A 23,896-nucleotide genomic window follows, 5' to 3' on the forward strand; every position below is an offset into this window, starting at 1 on the left:
TACCAGAAACAGGACGGTTCTCCCATCTTTGTTACTGGCAGTGTTGCATAAATGGAAAAGTCCTGAGTCACAGGCCATCTGGCTTTGTGATTGTGAGGCCAAAAAATATTTCATCCTTCCATCTATTTTCTCTCAATGTTTTCTTCCACCGTTCTCTTCCACAATACGAACATGGTTTTAATGTCATTATGTATTTGTTTCAAATTCAACAAATAAATCCAGAAAACTAAAATATATTGCACTTTTACAGGACACAACTAGTAACTAATCAACCACTTAATTAAACATGTAGGGTTTCCCTGAAGGCCCGTGGTTCTACTCAGCTTCTGAAGAAACCTTTTTTGGTGGAAAAGGTTTGTCAAGGGTTCTTTGTGAGACTAAGGGTTCCATTAAGAACCCTTTTCATCAAAAGAACCTTTTTTTTTAGAAGAAAGAGATCTTCAAGAATTGTTAAAATCCTTGCAGAACTCTTCTTATAAACAAGTTCTCAGTAGAACCCCCTGAGTTGATTCTAGATAAAACCCTTGGAACATAAAAAGGTTTTTGGGTGGATTCTTCTACCCTTAGAAAGATAGAAAGGGCCTTGATAGAACCTTAGGGCTCTGGGTGGAACCATTGTACCATAAAAGGGTCCTCTGTAGAACTTCTTAGAGGGGGTTCTAGGTGCAGCCTTTCACAGATGGTCCTAGGTATAACCCTTTATGTTGAGTTCTAGGTCGAACTCTTTGAAAGGCTTCCAAGTTCTAACAAGAACCAAAAACTGTTCTCCTACGGGGATAAGCTGAAAAACCCTATATGTTTCTAATTAGCACCTTTATTTCTAAGAGTATGTCTGATGTTGGAAATGAAGCTTTGATTTAAGATGAAAAAGTCCTTTTGGTAACATTTGGTATATGCAATTTTTTAAAGATTTTGTAAGTACAATTAATTGATTAATTGATCATTAATTTTTTACCAATGATTGATTAAAGGAAGGAGCTTACAATTTGCAACCCTAGTAGACACTAAAAACTACACTCAGCACTGCTCATGTTCCCAGAATTAAGGAAATCAAAAGAACATATTCAAGAGAAATCATGCAGATAATTATCACGTGATCAGTCTATGCCATCTGGTTCAGCGTCTATGCAGCTCCTGAATCTCTCCAGGATATCGGGTATACCTTGCTAGTTCACATCAGATCATAGCGTAGTTGCCTATTAGGGCTGGGCTTCCTGCATGGGTGAGATAATCGGAACTGCTACCTTGGTCTGACATAGCCCCGGGCCTGTACTTGTTCCTACTTTCGTTCACCACCTGCCTCCCTCGTTCTGTCTCTCCCTCCCCACACACAGAACCAGGACATGGCACTGAGACTGTGTGAGAGCACGGATTGTCCTCAATACAGAAACACAAATACAGTCTGTGGGGAGCACATTTCTGTGGAGCTTTGCTTGTTTATTCAAGGTGTACTCGGAAAAACCTCTGCTTGTTTCCATTAATAATTAAAGGGCTAGTTCGGATTATTTGAAGCGGGGTTGTATGAGGTACAGATATGGTGTATTGGCTGCAGATGGCCGTCGGTGTGCCTCCAGTTTAGAGAAGCAGAGAGGATGGAAGCTCAGCAATGTACTGCTGTGGACAGGGTCAGCAGCACAATGTATTTTAGCCACTTAAAAAGGGAATCATCTAAAAAATATCAGTATGAGTTAAAGTGTACGCTATATTTTCACCATTTTACTTTGCCCTCTGGCAGCATTTTCTGATGGGAAGCATCTCTTCAAACCAACCAAACTCCATAGGAAAAATCTGTAATTTTACCTTGCTGAACACCAGGAGTTGCTGATCTACCTAAATCAGTTAGTTAGTTTGTGTTATAGAGTCACTTTTGTGTTTTAAAAAGACAGGTCAGATTCACACAATAACGCAATAAAGCAAACAAACTAACAGATCGAGGCAGTAATAGAGCAGCAACTGCTGTGCTCTGCTTGGTAAAATTACTGATTTTCTCTATGGAGTTTGGTTAGTTTGAAAAAAGCGATATTTGAATTATATATAGGCAGATTTTGGCCAGAAAAGGCTGTCTGATGGCAAGATAAAGTGCTGAAAATAATCTAAATATAGCATATAGTTTAACTGATGTAGATTTTTTTTTTAGGTGGAGTGGCTTTAAGTGGTAACTCCTTATGTTGCTGACCCTTTCCAGAACAGTACATTACTTAGTTCCATGCTGAAACGCCTCTCTGCTTCTCCAATAATAAGTACCTCATATAACCCTACATAAAATATTCCAAACTATGCCTTTAACTTTGCCAACAGAACATTGACACTCATGAGCCGTGATTTGAATTGGTATCTATCTGCTTTCTTTATCTTTACAGTACAAACAAGTGGAGCAATACATGTCCTTCCACAAGCTTCCAGCAGACATGCGGCAGAAAATCCACGACTACTACGAGCATCGCTACCAAGGCAAAATCTTCGATGAGGACAACATCCTGAGTGAACTCAACGACCCGCTCAAAGAGGTGAGACGACGTCTCTCTTTAACTGAATCCAAGCATCGGTTCCTTCAGAGGTAACGTTTATAAATCTTTTTGAGAAGGTTTATTTTTAGAACAGTTTAAAAAAAAATACACCTTAAATCTCAAAAAGAAAGAAAAAAAAGAAGTTCTTGACAGGTACGCTGTCACACAGTGGTTTTAGTTTGGGTACATGAATGAGTTTATTCCCTTAAGATGAGGAGCGAATCTTCATTTGGCACCTTTAAGAGCCAACACCTGTCATCTCATCTTACAAGGTCAGGGAGAAAAACAGCAAAACGGATTTTCCTCAACATCCTGGGTGAACCCAGACTGAGCATCCGTCAAGATATCAAAATATTCTGCACAGAAACATTACCTGAGTCTGACTTTTACCTGTGATAAACAAATAAAGCTGAGCTCTTTCATTTATAATATTTACAAGTCTGAAATCTGAAGTACAGCGCAGTAACGGAGCATTATATATTCAGAGTCGGGAAGTAACTAAGTATAAATACACAGTAAAGATGATTCCTTGGTGTATTTATCAGTACAATTCATGCACAACAGATGTGACAAGATGTAAACAATGTAAAAGAAGCAACAAGAAAAGACATGACAAAACAAAAAAGACATAAGATGAAAAACAAAGTAAAAGATGTAGCAAGAAGAAAAAGACAAAAGACAAAAACAACGAAGACATAACAACACGAAACAGACAGAGAGGGAGACTCGAGCATGGAGAAAAGTTAAGGGTCAGTTAGCTTTGCACAGAAACAGCTGGCAGAAACTAAGTTGAATCCGTGCTTCCACTTTTACCAGAGTCTTTTTTAGATCATTATCTGTACTTCTACTTGAGTAACGAATGCGTGTACTTTTGCCACCTCTGTATATATTATTATATATTATTCAAAGAGAGGTAATGAGAGGGAATAATGAAGTTATTGTGGAGTCAGTGACCAGCCTTAAGTTCTTGGCTGACCTCCTCGTGTCAGCAGATTACATGGGTAATTATGCAAAGGTGGATGTGGAGAGCAGAGGAATAAAAAGCAAAGCAAGCGTAGGAATCGTGACCATCTCTCATGTAGCCCCATTAAGTCACCTTGCAAAGTCGAATGCTGAGGCGAGGCGAGGGGGAGCCGCTGCACGATCCCAGACACTCACACACAGGGAGGTGCGGGGGATTTTAAAGGTATGACTTACTACACACAAAAATCCTGCAGGCTTAGTACACCGTGCAGCGCAAGCAAAGTTAGAATCTGCATAGAGACAGCTATGCCCATGGGACCGGCGGGTAAAAACAAACTGAGTCGCGCCGGAGCAAAACAGGACACATAAACTAGCTTACGCTGCCATTTCGCTGAATAACTGCTCTAAAGATTTGTCAGATATGGATTGTTTCAACAGCCTTGTCCTCACAGAGAAGGTAGAAGAAGCAGGTTAATCCAGAAGCTATTTTCAGACAGAGAACCATGTAAGTTTATTTGAGTTGCGCACTGTTTTCCAATAAGGCTGTCCTTCTTTTTCTATATGAAATGAATTTCCAGAGGCTTAAAATTAGCTTGAGATCGTGCTAAAGTTGCATTATTGTTGCAAAGTAATGCAGGTGAAAGTAAAGATTATTCTGTGGTGTTTCTGTTCCCGGTAGCTTTGCTTCCATCCATGATTGTTGGCACGATGTTTTGGCACAGGAGGATATAAAAAATAAGAGCAAAGCAACTTTTGCTCATTTTCAGAATCTTTTCACAGTTCTTTTCCATCACTTTGGCTTATTCTTTGAACCTCTAAGTGAAATTTTCTCTTTCATGGGACATCAGAACTCTATTGCATGTTTGCAAAAGGTAATAACTCCCCCAAAACATTTCATTCATGTTTCATGTGTCAGTAAAAATTGGCCACTGCCGCCGAAATGAAAAGTTGTTTTTGTCATTATGTGAGCTGTCCAACTCAAAATGTCATGAAGAGTCTGACATTTTCACTGACAATCAACTCATCAATCATCAGCGAGACATGTGCAAGTGACTACTGTGCACGTTGCACTTGCAATTGGCTTGAATGAATGAGAAATTTAAGTAAGTTGTATGTGTTTTTAACTTACTGTTTTAAAAAAGATTAGCCTGCTGCTACTTCTATCAGTAACTCTATGGAGTGCAGTGGGTTGTTTCCCCTCATGTCAGGTATGCAGCCTGTTTATTCCCCAGTCTCTAAAAATGAAGGTTTTTGTCTGATCATTATAATTAAGTGACTTGAGAGTTGATTGAGTAATATGGTCATAATTATTATAGTGGGAGGATGTGTTTATTTTCCAAGAAACACAATAAAAATAAAAGCATGAGCTAAAGCAGCTTACAGCGAATTAAACTAAATAAGACAGTGAGAAAAACTTGGAAATATTACTTAATGTTGCAAGATAGGTAAGATTCAGATTGAGTCAGTGGTGTTTTGTCTTAAAATATGTTACAGAATCCTTAATAGTCAGACAGATAGTGGCAGCCCTTGCAGATTAGCATATCACTAAAGATTTAACCGCCGGCCTCACAAACACGGTAAAAACCATAAGGAGTATCTAAAGCGGCACAAGAAGTGTGTTTTACAACATGTGACAACCGTACAGTGAGTGAAACAAAGTAAGAAGCTACACTTGACTTTCACTTAATCCAATCCAAAAAACAGCTGTAATGTAAGTCCCCTTAATTGCCAGGATTTAGCCAGGTTCTTCTGTTTGTAGACCATCCTTTTAAAAAGCTACAGTTTATGACTAATGCAGAGTCCTGATGCAAGTGCCAGCGACGCCTTTCTAAGCAACCATGCCTTCGCCAACTTCCATTTGAATCAAATTAGACTAAAAGCGACTGTCTACTTTACAAACAGGCATAAATTATAGCTTTCCCAAGTAGATACATCTTGATTTGTCGGTGTGGTATCGGCTCGGCCTGCTTGGCCTCTGTGGTAAAGTGGCCATAAAGCAAAGGAGCAGTGGGGTTTTGTTTCTCGATCTCTGCACCCCTGCTCTGTACCCCGGTCCCTAACCATTTAGCAGCCACAAATCAATTAATGCAGCTTCAAGCCGGACCCATTCCAGGTAGACAGGACTGAGGCTGAGCCAGCCGAGTCGGGCTGATTGCCGCTGAGCGTCGGCACGTTGTGTTCCAGCACAATTTTTTTTTTTTTGAGGTGGGGAGGGGGATGAGGTGGTGCTGACTTACGGGTCAATTTGGGATCAGAATCAGCTCCACTTAGCAGCACTCAGACTCACTTTGGGCCGAAGCAGGGCCATGAAATCAGTCCAAGTGTGCTTCAGCTGATTCTGGCAAGTCATTTATCACAAGTCTTGCATGAGTCTGCCTGTCAGGTGTGCCAGATTCAGGCTGCTGTTGGCTCAGGCTGCGTTATGACTACCTGAGATTCACATGACAACTCCGCTTCAGTGGATAAAACAAGCTTTGGGGTTTGGTGTGAGTTTGGGAAGGTCAAAGGTAATGAAGCTTACAGCAAAGTCTTCAGTTAGTCATCCTGGTAGTAGTCATTTAAAACAGATCCGCTGTGTTGTGGGAGTTTTTTTTATATTTTAGTACACTCATATATCCACAAAATTCTTTCTAAAAATATTGTTTTTGTTTGCTACACCATAAAAATCAGCTTGCCGTCATTTTCAGCGTGTTTGAGGTGGGTAATCCATCACACTGAGCTGTTTGTTGTTCTGCAGCTGTGGGCAGAAAACACTTCAAAAGCTCTCCTTGGTGTTGCTTTCAAGGACGCTCCGGCATCCCATAATTGATTGTTAGCTGCCAAAAAGCTTTTAATTGATAAGCTCTGGTGTCGGAAAAATCTGGTCGACAAGACGCACAAGCAAACACGAAAACGGCGAAAAAGGAAAATAGCACTGCATTAAAAGGTTTTTAACAGCCTCAGATGTGTTAGATTTCAGATGTTGAGTGTCCATTAATGCACCAACGGGGGAAATTTTCCAAACAGCTGCTGCTCACAAACCAGCAGAAAATGACAAAGAGAATAATGAATAAAGTGAGAAAATTCTCATTTTCATGCCAGAATGACAAAATTTTAATTATATACTCAACAAACACATAAACACAACACTTTATTTGCTCCTAATTTTTCATGAGTTGAAGTAAAAACTCTAAGATGACTTCTGTGCACACAAAAGATTTATTTATCTCAAATTTTGTTCACAAATTTGTTAAAATCTATGTTAGTGCGCATTAATCCATCCAGATGCTGATTAAACAGCATGATTATTTGCACAGGTGAGACTTGGACTGGTCACAATTAAAGGTCACTCAGATGCCAGTTTCTTTTTCCCAGGAAGGTAAAGTTATGACCCGCCCTGAATTTTATCCATAGTTTTTATTTCACTTTATTACAGTCTATGTGTTATTATTGGTTCATCAGTCATCTATGAGGCACTTTGATTTGCTCCAATATATTTATTAAGTTATTCATAATTTATTTTCTATATAAATAGTTTGTTTGATTAATTGATTGACTAATAGACTAAAATATAACTTAACAACCAGACATGCTGTTCTCTGCCCCCTCAGCCTCCTCTTTCCTTTCCTCCGTCTCGCTGCGTCTGATTCTCCGCCATATGACAAATCTTTAAATAGGCATAGCCAAAGATTGTTTCCCCAAGAGGACTCCTGGCTGGGCATGAAAATTGCTTACTCTCTAATTCATTAGTTCTGGTGCATGATTGAGGTCAGAGCCCCGTGGCATTAGCTGACACCGGGAACCGGAGGCTGAACTAACATCTCTTTGCGTCGCCCTCGTCGAGCTCGCGACCAGAGATTGGTTATCTCTCTGTTAATGTCCTGTTGTCACTGGAGGAGAGTTATCCCTCACGGGGGGTCAACAACACACCGCCGCAGATGCCAAGTGCGCCGGCTTTCCATCTGCACAGCAACAGAGATGTATGGGTAAACAGACAACAAGCTCCTAATCTCCTGCTGGGTCTGAGGGGACAGGATGAGACCGGAGAGATGGCCTGCAGCCGGCACCGGAGGGCAAACTCATCAGGATCTGACACGCGTGCCAAAAAGTTTCTTCTCAGGAGTGATGGGGAAGTGCTTTAGAAGTATTAGGGATAAAGCAGCAAAACCCAACCCAACGCAATACCCAATTCATTTATGCCCCGGCAGAAATGAAGGATTTGTGGTGGTGTTTCGTGTCAGACTACCTAACCGACGCTCGTTTTTCAAGTTGTAGGTGCAAATTACTGAATTATTTATGGCATGATCTCATCTGTTTGACCAACACTTTCTGTTTCTTTTTTTTCCTCCAACAGGAAATTGTCAACTTCAATTGCCGTAAACTTGTGGCCACCATGCCTTTGTTTGCCAACGCCGATCCCAACTTTGTGACTGGGATGCTGAGCAAGTTGAAGTTCGAGGTCTTTCAGCCCAACGACTACATCATCCGAGAGGGCACGGTCGGGAAGAAGATGTACTTCATCCAGCACGGTGTTGCAAGTGTCATCACCAAGTTCAACAAGGAGATGAAGCTGACTGATGGATCCTACTTTGGAGGTAAGAAACACAACATAACTAAGATTATACAACAGGTGGTTCCATCCAAGCAATCTGATTGGTCAACTAGACATTTAGAACATGCACACCGTGCTCACCACTAAAAGTATTACTCTAATATTGATGAAAATGTTTTTATTTATGAAAATAAATCACAAATCTCCATGAACCTACAAAGGCTATGACATCCTAATAGGCTATTTTTTACTTCTCTAAAATAACATCTATAGCCCCGATTCTCAAACTGTGGTACTCGAGCTCCCTCTAGTGGTACACTGAGGCATCTCCTAAAATTTAAAACAAAGACAGAAATTAATTTAAAAACATTTAATCAAAATACTACAAAATTTCGAATGAAAATACTTAAACTATGAGAGTGAGTTTCAATATCAGCCCGCTACGTCGTCACGTTCATGCACGTAGCGTGTGCATGTGTCGTTTATGATTTATGAGCAAACTGTGATGGCAGAAAGTCACTGTGTCACTGTGAAGGCAGTGTGTCTGTGGCTGACAACAGTCAAGAGTAAATAATCTTATTAGGAGTAAACCTCACATAAACTGTAGCTGAATTTAAGAAAGGCTTACGCTGCTGTATTTTAGATATTTTCTGAACAAATGCTGATTTATAGAATAATTAAATCAACTTTAAATCAACTTTCTTCAGTGAATATAATTTATGGTGCTGTTAGATTGCTGCCAGATTCCATAACTTGTTTTTGTTTGTCCGTTTCATGTTAATTTGAGTCCAAATTAATGCAGAATGTGCACAGAATGAGTAAGTGTCTGCTTATGAGTCAGAACAGTTCATTAATATTCATATAGAAGTATTAACAGTCACTGAAGTCCAACTACAAAGTGTGTATTTTTGAAGCAGTGTGCTTTTGTTTTCAAGATAACAGGCTTAGCTTTACATTGACAGCAAACATACAGTTATGAACAGCAGTGTAGGACTCGTCGTCCCTCTTAATGTCAAATTGCAATGTTGCACTTGACTTGCACTCTTGCAGGGCTCGTGCAGCCTGCCTGAGCTTCCTCGGGTCTGCACTATTTTTTGTACGCACAATTGTTACATAGCGCTCCTTTGATGTTAGTTCAAGTTGGCTAGTTTACTCAACAGGAACTAGAAATTGTCTCTGTTGCTAGGTTGTTACTAAGGGTCAGCCTACTCACTGAAGTAGTAAACTAGGTTTCATTACATAGTAATCTACTGATGTGACTGATCGTTTTCCAGATGTTAGTCAGACCCCATGTGTTTCCAGGCCAACAGAGATAACACTCATTTTTGAAATTTATTTTGAGAGCGAATCAGTCCATAACATGCACACATTTTGATTAGACCTTTAATTTGATTGTAACCCTTTTATAATTGCAATATTACACTTGAGGGTGAGCATTATATGCATGACAAATTTTCATTATTTTTTTTTTTGTTTTATTTGCTTTTCATAAACGTTCACATGAAAATGCAAACATGAATTATGCAAGCGCACCCTACACACAGTCACACATGCATTCCTGCAGTACGTTATATACTGAGACATGAGTCTAGCCTGAGGTCTTGCGTTTGATGCCGTTTGAAGTGAAGTTATTGTAGATGTAGATTCTCATTAACCAGTGTTGGACGTTAGTCAGTTCCTGCAGTTACGTAACCTCTCATCTGGTTGTTGGAGTAGGCCAAGGCGTGGATCAGGCATCCCTTAGGACACACAGAGGTTCCTCCCCCACCCTCCTCACCCTCACACGCATGAACTCTTCCCCCCTCCATACGTTCCTGCTGGATATACTTGGCACTGACAAGAGCAGCTAGTCTTTTCCTTCTGTGTAAAATCAGGAGCTATTCCCTCGCTCTGTTCTCTGCTGCGCTTTCATTTCTCTGTCTTCCAGCTCTCTCTCTCTCTCTCGGCACGAGTCCCATTCCCTCTCCAAAACATTACAGATATCATTAATTTTTTAAAAGTCAAATGTAATTTCGTTGCACGTTGTTTACCCAGACACGACAACGCTTGCCTGCGGATTTTGTCAATGTGAAAGCAAAGCAAAGTTTCCTATTTTAGGGGTTCTTGCATATTTTATCTCATGAGTTCATCCCCACTATGGAAGGAGGCTGAGGAGTCTAAGAATACCTTCGCTTTGGTGTGTCTGCTGCTGCGTGTGGCTCATGTCTCATAGGCGAGCCAAGGAAGGCAGAGAATCAAAAAAAAAAGAAAAAAAAAAGAAAGAAACTGGTCGTCTTTTTTCCTGCTTGTTCAAACCACAGAGTGGCTGTCATGCCACTCAGTGTGCAAACTTGCATTTTAAATTGTGCTTTGAATGGACACTTTGTATAGTAAGATGTTTGGCAGTTGCAGTGCAGCATTCAAACAATTAATCCTCTGGGGCTGCAGCTCAAGAGATATTCTGCTAAAGAATCACTGTAGCATGGAACAAGGAGATCTTGTTCAAGAAACTAAAGCTGAAATGTCAGGATAAAACCTTCGGCCAATAAGGCGCTGACAAATGGATCCTAATGGCAGTGAGCGTGAGTTCATTTATCAAACCGTTTCAGACAAAAAGAAAAGAAGCTGCAGGAGTTTAATTGGCTATTGAGGATGAAAAGAAATGGTAGTTCTAACTAAGTAGATTCAACAGTGGTATAACAGCTATACTGCCAAGGCTATATTAGGCTTTTGACAGAGGACATAGAAAAAGATTAAAGGGAAGATTTGACATCTTTAATGTGGATGTCCAATCAGTCTGATGCAGCAAATTCCTCAGTGCTGATATATTTACTAATTGCCAAAATAGCTCCATGACCAGGAGATCTCTCAGTCAGTATAGCACAACGTGAGTAAATTATTGTTTCAACGGACTATATTTACCATCAGCATTCACTGGACAGCCACATAGGAAGTGACAAAAGGTTCCTTTAAACCTTTTAGGTAGCAGAAAATTTTAGTTTTGTATATTCCCACTTTCTTTTTCTGGTAACTCTAACATGTAATTGAGTCCTAAGTCAGCAGCAAACTGCAGACAGACACAGTTAGCAACAAGCTGGTGAACACAGTGGAGCATTTAGCAGCTAAAAGGATACTAGATTTTTCCTGTATTAGGAGTTGGTAGAGACCAAAACCAGAGCTAAAAGTGAATACTGCACTTAAATTCATCAGGTGGCCAAAAACACGACTCCAATGAATGACAATATTAATGTTAACTGTTTGCTAACAAGTTCACTATATCAGCAGTGTTGGGATCTATACTTTTAGCAGTAACTAGATATATAATTTACAATTTACAATTATTGAAATTTAAATGGCCTTGAAACTCCTTTGTTACTTTTGTCTTACCTGAAAATAGTGGACAACTGAAGGGACAGCAGACGTTGCAGACAAATGCAGCCTGGTCACCTGACCTCACAGTGGCACAAGACAGTTCAGGCGATGTGAGCTTGCTTTTTATCATAGGCTATTATAAATAGTTCATAATATAGTTATTTATTACCCACAGTAGAAATGCTTGGTTAACATCTATATCCAGAACCGTCTGTGGTCTTCTACCAAAATCTGCCAAAACTACAGGCAATAAAAGTGAAACTTTTACACGAAGGAACACTAGTCACTGCTGCCCTCTGGTGGTCGGGAGTATTTATAACATCAATCAATGATAATGGATACAATGATAGATAAAAATTTGGGATTTGAAAACAGTTATCAGTGATTTTTGCAATTTTTGACTTTTTACAGACCAAACTACTAATTGATTCATAATCAAGAAAATAATCAACAGACTAATTGATGATCAAAATGATTAAAAAATTAAAAGTACGCTAAACTAATATACTATTTTAGGTTTAAGGACTGGAGTGGAGCTGCAAGTAACGATTATATCCGTTATCAATGAATCTGCGGATTATTTCCTTTGTTTTGTCCATTAAATGTCAGTGCATAGTTAAAAATCACATAATTCCTCAATTTATTTTTGTCTGAGCAACGGTACAAACCTCACAAGAACATATTTGAGTTTACTATCATATAAACCAAAGTAAATCCTCACATTTTAGAAGCTGGGGACAACAAATGTTTGGCAATGTAGTTTGAAAATTAATTTATCAATTAATCGAACTGTAGATTTGATTAATTGAGTAATCATTTCAGTTCTATACTGGAGTATTATGGAAACAAGTAAATAAGAGGCTAATTGCAGGGCTTCCTGCAGGAGATGAAGTGCTAGACTGTTAAGTACCACGAGACTCAACAAACTGCTCCCTTGAAAACTGACCTCTGGAGACCAAATTTATAAATCCAGGAAATGTGTTGAGGCAGCTACACAGAGAGTGCTTTTCAGGGATTTTTGGATTATCTTTTTCAAGCTTTGTCTAAAACATTTTGAAGGTTATTCTCTACCACAACATATTATCTCACATTTGTTTTGTGCTCCTAAATAACAGCTCTGTCTATATTGATTCAGCAGAAAACAAAGGAGTTCATGAGTGACATTATTGGTTCAAGAAGCTGAAGGAGAGTTAAGAATGAAAAATCACATCTGCACCTAAAATCAGTTCAGTGAAAAAGGGAAAAAACTATACATGGACTGAAACGATCCAGTATTGGAGCCCGATATTGACGGAAGGTGTTTGTGGTGTGCTTTTCTATTTACACACTTAACGAAGCAGTGTGAAATGAGAGTTGAGTAGTGATACAACTGGAGTGAAGAAATGTACTTGCCAGCTCACTCATGGTGTAACAATAAACCAACACTAAAGTGTGACGATATTACCAACACAAACCACTATGTTCAGAACAAATATATTTGCATTTTGGAACATAAAGCAGCAACTTAAACTCAGCAATGCATCATGGTAAATCATGCAAATGAGGGCCCCCTCTCAGCCTATCAGCTGCACAAGTGAATATCACTAGCCAGAATCCTACAGCACCCCACAATGGTTGAAGGATGCCATTATACAAGTTATATTACACAAACTACACAAGCTTTCCAGACAGAAGTTGAAGTTCAGCCTCATGTAATCTTACTACTACTACTACTACTACTGCTACTACTAAAATACTACTACTAAAAATAATAATAGTAGTAATAATCATAAACATCAAGAAAAAAGGAGCACTGGTATCGGTATAGTATCGGTTTCAGCAGATATCCAAATTCAGATATCTGAATTGGATCAGCACTGAAAAAGTGGATCATGCATTTCTAGGGAAAACATACAGAGAACATGGAGAACATACAATACATGTTCCCATTTAATGAGTCATTTAAGCTGTTAATTAAAAGATATGTGTTCTATCTGAACAAATAAAAGGGTGCGCTGCTCATTTCGCTGTGTTCTGCCGGTGCCCAGCCACCTGCTGTTGCCTTCTGCCCAGCTGGTATTTTTACCCGTTTGTATGGCATTAGTGGATGAGCCCTGAGTCGGGAGCAGCTGGCTTGTACCAGGCACCTCACTCTTCTCTCTCCCTTTTCTGCGATGATTCACACTCCCCTTACAACCAGGCCAAAGCGTGGCCGGAATGAGAAATCAGCGAGGGCGACTGAGACAGAAACAGAGCGAGTAACAAAAACCGAGCCCAGCCACAGGAAACTATTAGCATAGTAATGAGCAGGACATCTATGAGGACAGTAGGTCACAAAGCACCTCCAACCATGGTCAATGCCACGCCTGCATGCTAAAAAGGTATCATAGTAATCACTCCTGGGCCTCCGTGAATGGGATTACATATTGGTAGCACACAGCTCTGTAGTGGAGTCACTCTGAGGCTAAGGGACTAATAGAGTATAATGCTAGGACAATGACAGACAGAGGATGAAAATCCCTACTGGGCTCGAATGTCTTAGTCATGTGGGACTTCCTGTCTCCTTAGTCCCAGCCATGGGAGGAGAAGGGGAAGGGGAGCTGGTTGCCATGAGAGTGGGTGACACATGAAGTGATGGCAAATTATCCACAATGCTCCAGGGGTCAGCGGTGACGTTTTGTAGCGAGACAACAGACACGTGTCAAACCGCATCATGTGAAGTGTTAAAAGGGGCTTGAATCAGACACACACACACAAATACACCTTAGAATACACACACAGGTCATAGAGGTGATAGTGTTAATGTTTCCCTTAGAAAGAGTTTTAAAAGATTAGTCCGTTGCCACCTGCCAGGGACAGAGGAGGGTAATGTAGCCAAAAATTGTGCTTAACGGGATAGTTCAGATTATTTAAAGTGGGGTTTAACTACAGTAGATGGCGGTCAGCAGTTAGGAGAAGCAGAGAGGGGCACCAGCACAGAAGCTAAGCAATGAACTGTTGTGGACAGGGTCAGCAGCAAAACGTCTTTTACCTACCTGAAAAACATCCAACTAAAAGAAAAAAAAAACATTTGTGGTTTAAGTGTACACTATATTTAGAACATTTTCACCACTTTACCCCTTTTCTGATAGGAAACCACCTTTATTTAAGCTAAATATTGCTCTCTCCAAACCAACCAAACTCCATGGGCAAAATTAGTAATTTTCCCCTCGTGGAAGACAGGACTTTACTGGTCTACCGCTTCCTCGATCTGTTAGTTTATTTGTCTTATCATGTGACTTTGATCTTTTTAAAACATAACAGTCACACAAAAATACAAACAAACTCACCGATCGAGGCGGCGGTAGACGAGCAGCTCCTGTGTTCTGTGAGGTAAAATGACTAATTTTGCCTATGGAGTTTGATTGGTTTGGAAAGAGCAATATATAACAGCAGTTTCCCCTTAGAAAAAACTGACAGCAAAGTAAAATGTTGAAAATATTCTAAATATAGCAAACACTTACACTGATATTGATTTTTTGTGGGGGTGGACCTTTTTAAGTGGCTAAAATACCTTTTGCTGCTGACCCTGTCGACAACTGTACATTGCTTAGCTTCTGTGCTGGTCGTTGACGGACGTCTAAACTACTGTAGGTAATATATTGACTGTGGATAAGTTCTTCAAACAGCCCCACTTCAAATAATCTTAACTGTCCCTTTAAGTAAAAGTAAAAACAGTCATAGGAAGTGAATAATAACTAAAATTTAGTAAAACTATACCATAAACTTCTATCTCATCTTCATTCAGTGATGTATACTGCCACACTATTCACGGTGACACTTGGATATTTGCATTTTGAAGCAACGCAGCAGGAATATAGCTGCACGTTTTGATGTATAGAGGTAAAACAGTGGACGTCAGCCTAAAAATACAGACTTCCCAGCTCTCTGTCAGCTCATTGCCAGCGTGATGCTTTCATGTTCTCAAACAATCACTCACCACTGGAGTTCAGTACAGTCTGACAGAATGAATTAGCACAGTTTGAAAGCGCTATTCCAAGAGAGGAAAGCAAAAAATAGAGGAAAAAAAAGCCTCCCACTGTTGCATTCGCCATTATTCTCCTGCAGGTGACATTCAGTTATGTGGTGGTGTGGCTACCTTACAACAGAAACAAAGAAGTGCAAATTGTCTGATGTTTCTGACAATAAATGAAACATTCAAAACTCAGAAAACTGCATGGCTGAATTCTCAGTGACCACAACAGAGGACCGTGGTTCAGTTCCCAGAGCTGTAATGTCTGGGTTGCATTCATTGGTCGGAAGCTGGCAGGAGTTCTCATCCTTGTTGCTTTTTAAGTGACACGTACTGCTAGAATAAAATAAAACCTCCTACATGTCTTGCTAAAAGTTTTCCAAACTCTATTCTACTTTGCAAAGATCTAACATTTTGTTAACTACAGTCATACGCTTTGTTGTTGAGAGTTCAATGAGGAGTTTGATATCACTCCTATGTCTGTGCCCCAAATATGAAGCTAGAACTAGAAAACAATTAGCCTAGCTTAGCATTTTGGAAGCAGGGGATAAAACTTGCTAAAACTGGCTTGGCTAAGCCCAAGGTAATAGATACTGGCCTACCAGGAGTTTTGAAAGCCCACTGTTTAAGATTTATGGGGATTTATTGGGTGAATATGGCAAAAATGGAATATAATATTCATAAGTATATTTTCACAAATGTATAATAACCTGAAAATAAGAATCAGGGTGTTTACTTTACCTTAGAATGAGCCATTTATATCCACCATGTTGCAGTGCCATGTTTCTACAGTAGCCTAGAATGGACAAACCAAACACTTGGCTGTAGATACAGCACTGTGTGTTTTGTACGAGTTTCGTGGCCACCGTAGTTTTTCCTGCATGCATGGAAGGGGAGGGTGAGACAAAGCATTAGCAATCTGCCAGCTCACTGCCTCTAAGCTAACTCAAGTGTTCCCAAACTCTTCCATGGCAAACCCACTGACAATCCCCTGGCAAATGTTAAAAAAACAACAACACATGAATAGATTTAATTACTTTTATTAATGTAGTATAATTACATTTTATTATTATATTATATTTATTGTATTAAACTTTATTTTATAAAGTTATTATTTATCCCTCCTCCTCCCTCCAATTTGCTGAGGCACCCTGGCAAGTGTCCACTTTGAAAATCATGATAGTAGCTAATGATTGGTGATTAGCACAAGGAGAAAGTTGACCAATTTTCCAAAAGAGGCAGGAAGGCTCCGACTATTCTGACTATACTTTGTGTTATATTTGGCAACAACAGCAGAGGCAACAACAGCAGCTTTCCGTGGCACCACGTTCTAACTAATACTGTTATTGTACATGTTCCATCTGTATTAGGAAACTGTTTTCAATATGGACTGAAGCGACCCAAACAGTAATTAGAGGCCTCCGGTGCTTGAGGGAGAAAAACTTCATTTTAAGTAGTTTCAAAGCTGTATATGAAATTAGTTCAATTTTAGTGCCCTGGCAGGCAGTAATTTGGGAGACATCAGTTGTTTTCAGCTCACAAACACCACCTTTCTAGACGGGTAACACGTTTACCTCTGGATGTAGCCACACAGCGAATCACGTAAAGCACTCGGTATCTGTCTATAGGTCAGCTTCTGTTTCTCCTCCTCTGTGAAATCACAATACACAGATTTTTCTTTCTCTCTCTCTGTCTCTATTTTTCTCTGCATATCCTCTTGCGTTGACAGAGGTACCACGTAAAGGGAGCTTTATAACAGCACTAACACCTTATTCACACCCACAGCTTGAGAGTGTTGCTCTCACACCTTGCACACTGTGCTCTATTTTCATGACAGCTCAGGGCATGGCCAGGAAAGATCACACCACGACAAGTTAACATTTAACGATTTAATGAAGATGGAAGTCGTGCTGTAGGTTGGACAGAAGGGCAAATGTGGGTGGAGGTGGAGTACGCGTCGGACGTTGAACGGAAACCGAGGGGAAGTTAGGAGACGGGTGAAAGATAAAGAGAGGGCGGATCGGTAGATTGTGCGCTTTCTGCCACGTATCACAGATTCACGAAAACACCGAGGAGATCGGGTTCTCTGAATGTCAGGTGTTACCATCACAGATCGGCTACAGTAGAACACAGATTCATTTATCTAGTGCTCGACACATAAGATGCTCAGGTGAGGAAATTCAGATTTTCTTCTTATACAGGCAGCAAATATTTCAGAACCCTTCCATATCCCAAGTGTTTTATGTAGAACCTACCTAAGGGGTTCTACCAAGAACCAATCTATATTACAAGGCTTCTACCTAGAAACCAACTTGGGGGTTCAACCGAGAACTTTTTTATTTCCCAAGGATTTTATCTAGGACCCACCCATGTGTTCTACTGAGAACCCTTCCGTATTCCAAGTGTTTTATGTATAACCTATTCAGGGTTCAACCAGGAACATTTTTATATTCCAAGGCTTGGATGTAGAACCCATCCAATTATCTTGAACCCACCCAAGGGGTTCTATTGAGGATCCTTCTATATTACAAGGGTTTTACCTGGAACCCACCCAGGAGTTTCTATCAAGAACCTTTTTATATTCTAAGTGCTTTATCTAGAGCACACCTGGGGGTTCTACCAAGAACCCCTCTGCATTCCAGGGGTTTAATCCAGAAACCACCCACGAGGTTCCACAGTGATCCCTTTAATATTCAAAGGGATTCAAAGATTTTTTTTCTTCCTCAGACGTTCACTATTATATTGTATACTGTTGTAAAAATCCTCTTATTTTTTCTTGTATCATAGCAACTTGGTTTTTGTCCGTCGCTACTGACATCAGAACCGAAGTGTTTTCTGGTCATTAACATTTTAGGTCCCATTACTTTCAGCTAAATCAAAAGCGTGACCTTTTTTCCCTCAACATGACTTCTGTTTGCAATCATCTAACTGCTGTTTTAAAGATTTTTGTACTAATTAGTATTGGCAATAATAAGCACCCCACTACAATAAAATGTTCTGACATATTTCACATCCTCGTAATTAAGTGGGCTGAATTAGGCTTTGCATGTGGGGTCAGAGTGGGGTCCACAAGCCTCCTTTTTCAGATAACAAACCCCGCTGGCTAATTTCAGCATTTCGATCTGAGAGCCAAAATTTCACCCTATAACATTTCCTCTCAGAGGTGTGACTGCAGTTTTTTTTTTTTTTATCTAGTGTTGCAGACTAATTAGAAGGACCAACCTGAACAGAGCACTGAGCCCAGCCCCGTGTGAAGTCTTTCATAATGAAAATCAGTGCTGGAAAGTAACTAAGTACATTTACTCAAGCACTATAATTAAAATTCCCCTCCACTCGAGAACATGTTTGTCTTGCTGCTCCTACAGTTGAATGTTTGAGCTTCGCTGTGCAGAAAGATGTATGTGCAGAATTTGAGATGAGAAGGCTGTTTTCACATCCGTCTGCTGAAAGTGGAAAGTTTCTATGTGCTTAGTGAAAATACAAGCATGGTTATAAGCTTGTGGGCTCGGTTTTTAATGAAGGAGAAGGAGTAGATGTTATTTCAAAGATTTCATCAAGACAATTGAACTTTTTTTGTGGGGAAAAAACTGTGAAAATTGCATGTTTTACTCCACCACATTTATTTGATAGTTATAGTCACTAATCTACTTTGCAGATTAAAATTGATACACTGATAATATACAAGAAATCACTGAAAATTAGACCGCTGGTTCTGAAACTTTTATTGCAATAACACACAAAAAAGCTGTGTTTAACTGGGGCTCCTTGTCATGTCATGTTATCTAATATCTAACAAAAAAAAGCAAAGATTAGAGATTTTTTTTTAAATGAATACAAAATTTTGCAGCAGGACTTTGGTTTTTTTCCTCTTTTCCTGCCCAAATTATCATCTCGAGATGCCTCAGAAGTAGCTTCACCTCCAACAGTAAAATGTCACACAGGAGGCCATTTATCTACAGAACAACTACTTTTACTTGTGATACTTTAATTTCATTTTGCAGTTAATACTGTTGCTGTTTTATGATTTTATCTTTCAAGTGCTGCAGAACAGGAATCTGCTGTAAACCACTTTTAACTGAGTCAAGACTTCTTTTACCCTTTTCCTGTATAATAATACATTAAGTGAAAAATAAAATGAAATGAAATACTTTTTTTTGAAATGGCACTTTTACACTGTCGTATGGCTATATTTACTTCGGCAAGGAGCACATTTCCCACCCTTGACGACAACAGTGAAAATTATACTTATCAAATTTTATAATCAATGTGTTTACTGAGGCTTCTTATCATATTTTGTCCCATTAAATGTGCATTTTACAGGGATTATAGGCAGGCAGTGGTGGGTAGAGCGCTGAAAATCTATACTCAAGTAAAGGTACAATTACTCCCACAAAAGAATGAGTCAATTAAAAGTGAATATTACCAGCTGAGAAACCTGCTGTTCAATAAATTATACAAAGTACAAGTTATTTTGCATCGTAATATTTTAGGGTGCAACTTTACTGCAATTATGAGAGTAACAGTGACATTGAAGTTAACTGCATCAAAAGCACACACATTTAAAAGCTTAGGAACAGCTACATGATAAGTTCATGTCAGTAACATCAAAGATTAATGTTACGCATGAAAAAATGAACACAGCTGCCTTTTTATACATCCAACTTACATCAGTGTATTTAAAAGATGAGACCTCTGAGTTTTTTGGGAGGCACAGCAAAGTAAAAAGTAGATTATCAACTCAACAACATACCTTTTTACTCATGTGTTAATTTAGTGTGTAACATTAAGAGGTAAACCTTAAATATACAAACAAACTGGGAAGACAATGCATGCTGCGTTATTATCCGATGTGAGCGGAGCTGCAGGGTCGCTGTGTTCTCTTCACGTCCCTTCACGTAAGGAACCACGGTGACTGAGCAGATTCCAGGAATGCTGTGTAACCGTGATACTCCTGCTTAGTTATACATTACATCTGAGAAGTGATGCATTGATGCAGTGATGCAGTGAAGCCTGCAGTGACGCTGACTACGACTGTATCGTGTTATGGGACCATTAGCTCTCTGATGGATGATGAATTATCTTAGTATAATGCAAGTGACAGCACCACTGATGGCCTTCTCATTATATTTACACTCACATTAGCTTCTGCTGCCGTACCTTTTGTACTCCAGGTTCATCTATATGGTAATCTGGAGTGTAATTACCGGGCAGAGCTCATTTATGTCCCTCTATGCACCCTCCACGTCTGGTGCTGTTTCTTCACATGTCTAAGACTTTGTTTTTCTTTGTCCGTGTCTCCTGCTCTACAGAGATCTGTCTGCTCACCAAGGGCAGACGAACGGCGAGCGTGCGCGCAGACACCTACTGTCGACTCTTCTCCCTCTCTGTCGACCATTTCAATGAGGTGCTAGAAGAGTACCCCATGATGCGACGCGCTTTCGAAACCGTCGCCATTGACCGACTGGACCGCATCGGTAAGACCTGCCTACACCTAACTCTTGTCCTGTCTGATTGGTCGAACCTCTTGCCTGTCATCGTGCCTTGTCGTCTTGTCTTTATCAGTATTCGTTTGCCTTCTTTCTTCATTAAAGCATTGTGTCTGCCATCTTGTGCTGCATGACCTGTATGCTATCTTTTTTTATTTGATTTTTTTTTTTTTTTTTAACTTCCCGTCTTCTTTGTCTTAAATAACATTAAAGAAAAATTTGTCGTAACCAGCATTAATCCTTCTAAAGAACCGAAGTAGCGTTTTGTGGTTGGATTAACTGGAAGGCAGTGCATGCCGCTGTCCGGGAGGGAGTCAGTTCGCCCCCTCGTTGGTTTGGTGTTGACCCCCCCACTGGATGCCAGCGAGTGGATGGAAGCTAACCTCACATGCATGTGTGTCTGGCCCTCTTTCCACTCATCTGCACTCCTGGGTATGAGCAGCACCCCACCCAATATCTCAAAAACAACCAGACCCTGTATGAAAAAAAGAACAAAAAAAAAACAAAACAGCAGGGCCAGGTGACATCAGGGTTTCAGGCACTAACGTCCCCACATCCATCAGGTCCGCCTCAGGACCCTGTATAGTTTCAGCTATACCTTCATCACCAATGCTTCCTTATTCTCACTGTCTGATCGAGCAACATTTATAGAAGAACTTGGCCTTGACAGATTTTAGTTGAAATACAATAAGTGATTCAGACACAGATGGATTTGTTTAACAAAAGGGGCACATGTATGTAATGCAAACAGGGCAGTAATTGGTTGCTTTGACCCTCATGTTGCACATTCTCCAATTTTAACAGTCTGCTCTAATACTGTGATTGGAACTGGCACATTGATAAAGTAAACATGTAGAAGATAACATATATATTATATATCATTTTTAACTGACAGAAGTTGAACATATGTGTTTGTCTTTGCTTATGTTTTGCTGCATTAGTTATCTGTATCTTTTTGTAATGATAATATTCTCCTTTTATTACCTTGTATACATAAATAATTGAAAACATTTTATGAAGAATTTTATGAAGGAGTTTTTGATGTGTATACTGGCATACTTGACGTATATAATGAGGATTATTTTCATCATGTGTCACAGACACTATCGTACATATGTTAAGAACTGGATTTACCCAAACCTTGTTTATAAGAATATAAGATGAAAATTTAAATCTCACGTGTGAGTAGCACACATGCATTATTCTTTCCTTTGTAGCTTAGCTTCTCTACACTGTCAATGAGTCTTAGCCATGCTGTATAGATGTGTATTTCCACCTGTCATCTAGCTAACTAATCTTTTAGAAAGCAGGCAGCAGTTTGTAGCCTCCCAGCTTCAGGCTGTGCAAAACATAAATAAAAACAGAATGCACTGATTTGCCAAAACTTTTTGACCTATATTCAATTAATACAGGTTCAAACTGATAAACTTTACTTTTTTATGTAAATATACACTCATTCTGAATTTGATGCCTGCAAAATGTTCCAGAAAAGATGGTACAGGGCACTTGTTTTGGAAGTTTTGGAAGTGAAACTCTTTCTCATTCTTGCTCAATATACAACTTCAGGTGCTCAACAGTCTGGGATCTCTGTTGTCTGTTGTTATTTTGTGCTTCATAATGCACCACACATTTTCAGTGGGAGGCAGGTCTGGACTGCAGGCAGGTCAGTCTAGTACCTGAACTACCAGGCCACACTGTTGAAACACAAGAAGAATTTGTCTTGGCTTTGTCTTATTGAAATGAGTAGCAATGTCGCTGAAGAAGACGTGGTCCAGATGGCAGCATATGTTGCTCCAAAACCTGTATGTAACAGATAAAACATTTACCCATTCATACTTTTTGAGCTTTCCACAACTTTTTCAAAATGTGTTGCAGGCATCAAATTTAGAATGAGTGTCTATTACAAAAAACAATTAAGTTTATCAGTTTGAACATTAAATATCTTGTCTTTGTACTGTATTCAATTGAATACAAGTTGAAAAACATTTGCAAATCATTACTTTCTGTTTTTATTTACATTTGACAAAGCATCACAACTTTTTTGAAATTGCATTTTGTAAACTAACCTCCAATTAAACAACAGAATATAAAACCGAATAAAGTCACTGCAAAGTCTCAAAACTCTGCTAGTTACGATATAATTCTGTAGGAATTTGTTATGACGTTAAATGAACTTAAAGCTCTGCATAATTGTACAATATGCGTACAAGTCAACAGCATTTCTCACATGCTTTTAATTGAATCAGCAAACAGTGGAATGTAGCCTTTCCTATTTCAATGTTTGCAAAAACTTTAATAAAGTGTTTATATTGCGGTTGGATACTTTCAGCAGCTGGACTGTTGTTCCTCCTTTGTAACACAGAAATAGAAACATCAAAAAATGAATTTCACAGCTAATTATTATTTCTTATGCAGGAAGAAATGGAATTTGTTAAAGAAAGCACTTTTTGCCAAACCCTCTCAGTGCATTGCTGCTGGCTTTACTAATAAAGCTGCCTTCTTGTCAACAAACCTACCAACCAATAACACCAGAAATCATAATGTTTGGTGATTTGTTTACCTATTACATTAAGCAGAAAACAATATCACCTAAATACAAAACTTAAGTTGAATTTATATAATGACAGTGTGCTAATGTCGTCTCATATCAGTGGTTAAGCTTGCAGTCTCTATCTACTTCTTTCTGTTATTGTTGTTTTTTTTTTTTCTTTGTCATGGCTTTGTATTTGTGTATTATTTTGCCTGGCACAGGCACTTCAATATTGAATTGATCACTGAAATACTCAAGTGTCAGGCAAGTCAATAACAAGCAATGAACAACAGATTTGGAACAAGACCACTCAGAGTCAATCAGACTCCAACAACAGAAGTGTGTCACTGTTGAGGCAACCTTTTCTCCTCAGAATTACGTTCAGATACAACTTCTTTAGAGGGGCTGGGGGTGGTATAATGGCGCTTGGATTATATCAAAATAGGTAACAAAATATATCTGCAAAATGTTCACACCAAACCCACACCTGCTAATATAAAGCTCCTTTTAGACTGGACAAAAAAAACCCAGTAACAT

At 39.3% G+C, this 23,896-nt stretch overlaps 1 protein-coding gene across 1 annotated transcript in view; it reads left to right on the top strand.

Moving 5' to 3' along the window:
- Nucleotides 1-23,896, top strand: part of hcn1 (hyperpolarization activated cyclic nucleotide-gated potassium channel 1) — a 100,723-nt gene that overhangs the window by 66,401 nt on the left and 10,426 nt on the right. The window contains exons 5-7 of the mRNA XM_084745879.1: nucleotides 2,361-2,507; nucleotides 7,804-8,044; nucleotides 20,653-20,817. Coding sequence (XP_084602005.1) covers nucleotides 2,361-2,507; nucleotides 7,804-8,044; nucleotides 20,653-20,817 — 553 coding nt within the window. The remainder of the gene's footprint in view (nucleotides 1-2,360; nucleotides 2,508-7,803; nucleotides 8,045-20,652; nucleotides 20,818-23,896) is intronic.

Source organism: Lutjanus erythropterus, chromosome 20, assembly GCF_056507025.1.
Source record: "Lutjanus erythropterus isolate fLutEry1 chromosome 20, fLutEry1.hap2, whole genome shotgun sequence".
Taxonomy (NCBI): domain Eukaryota; kingdom Metazoa; phylum Chordata; class Actinopteri; order Lutjaniformes; family Lutjanidae; genus Lutjanus; species Lutjanus erythropterus.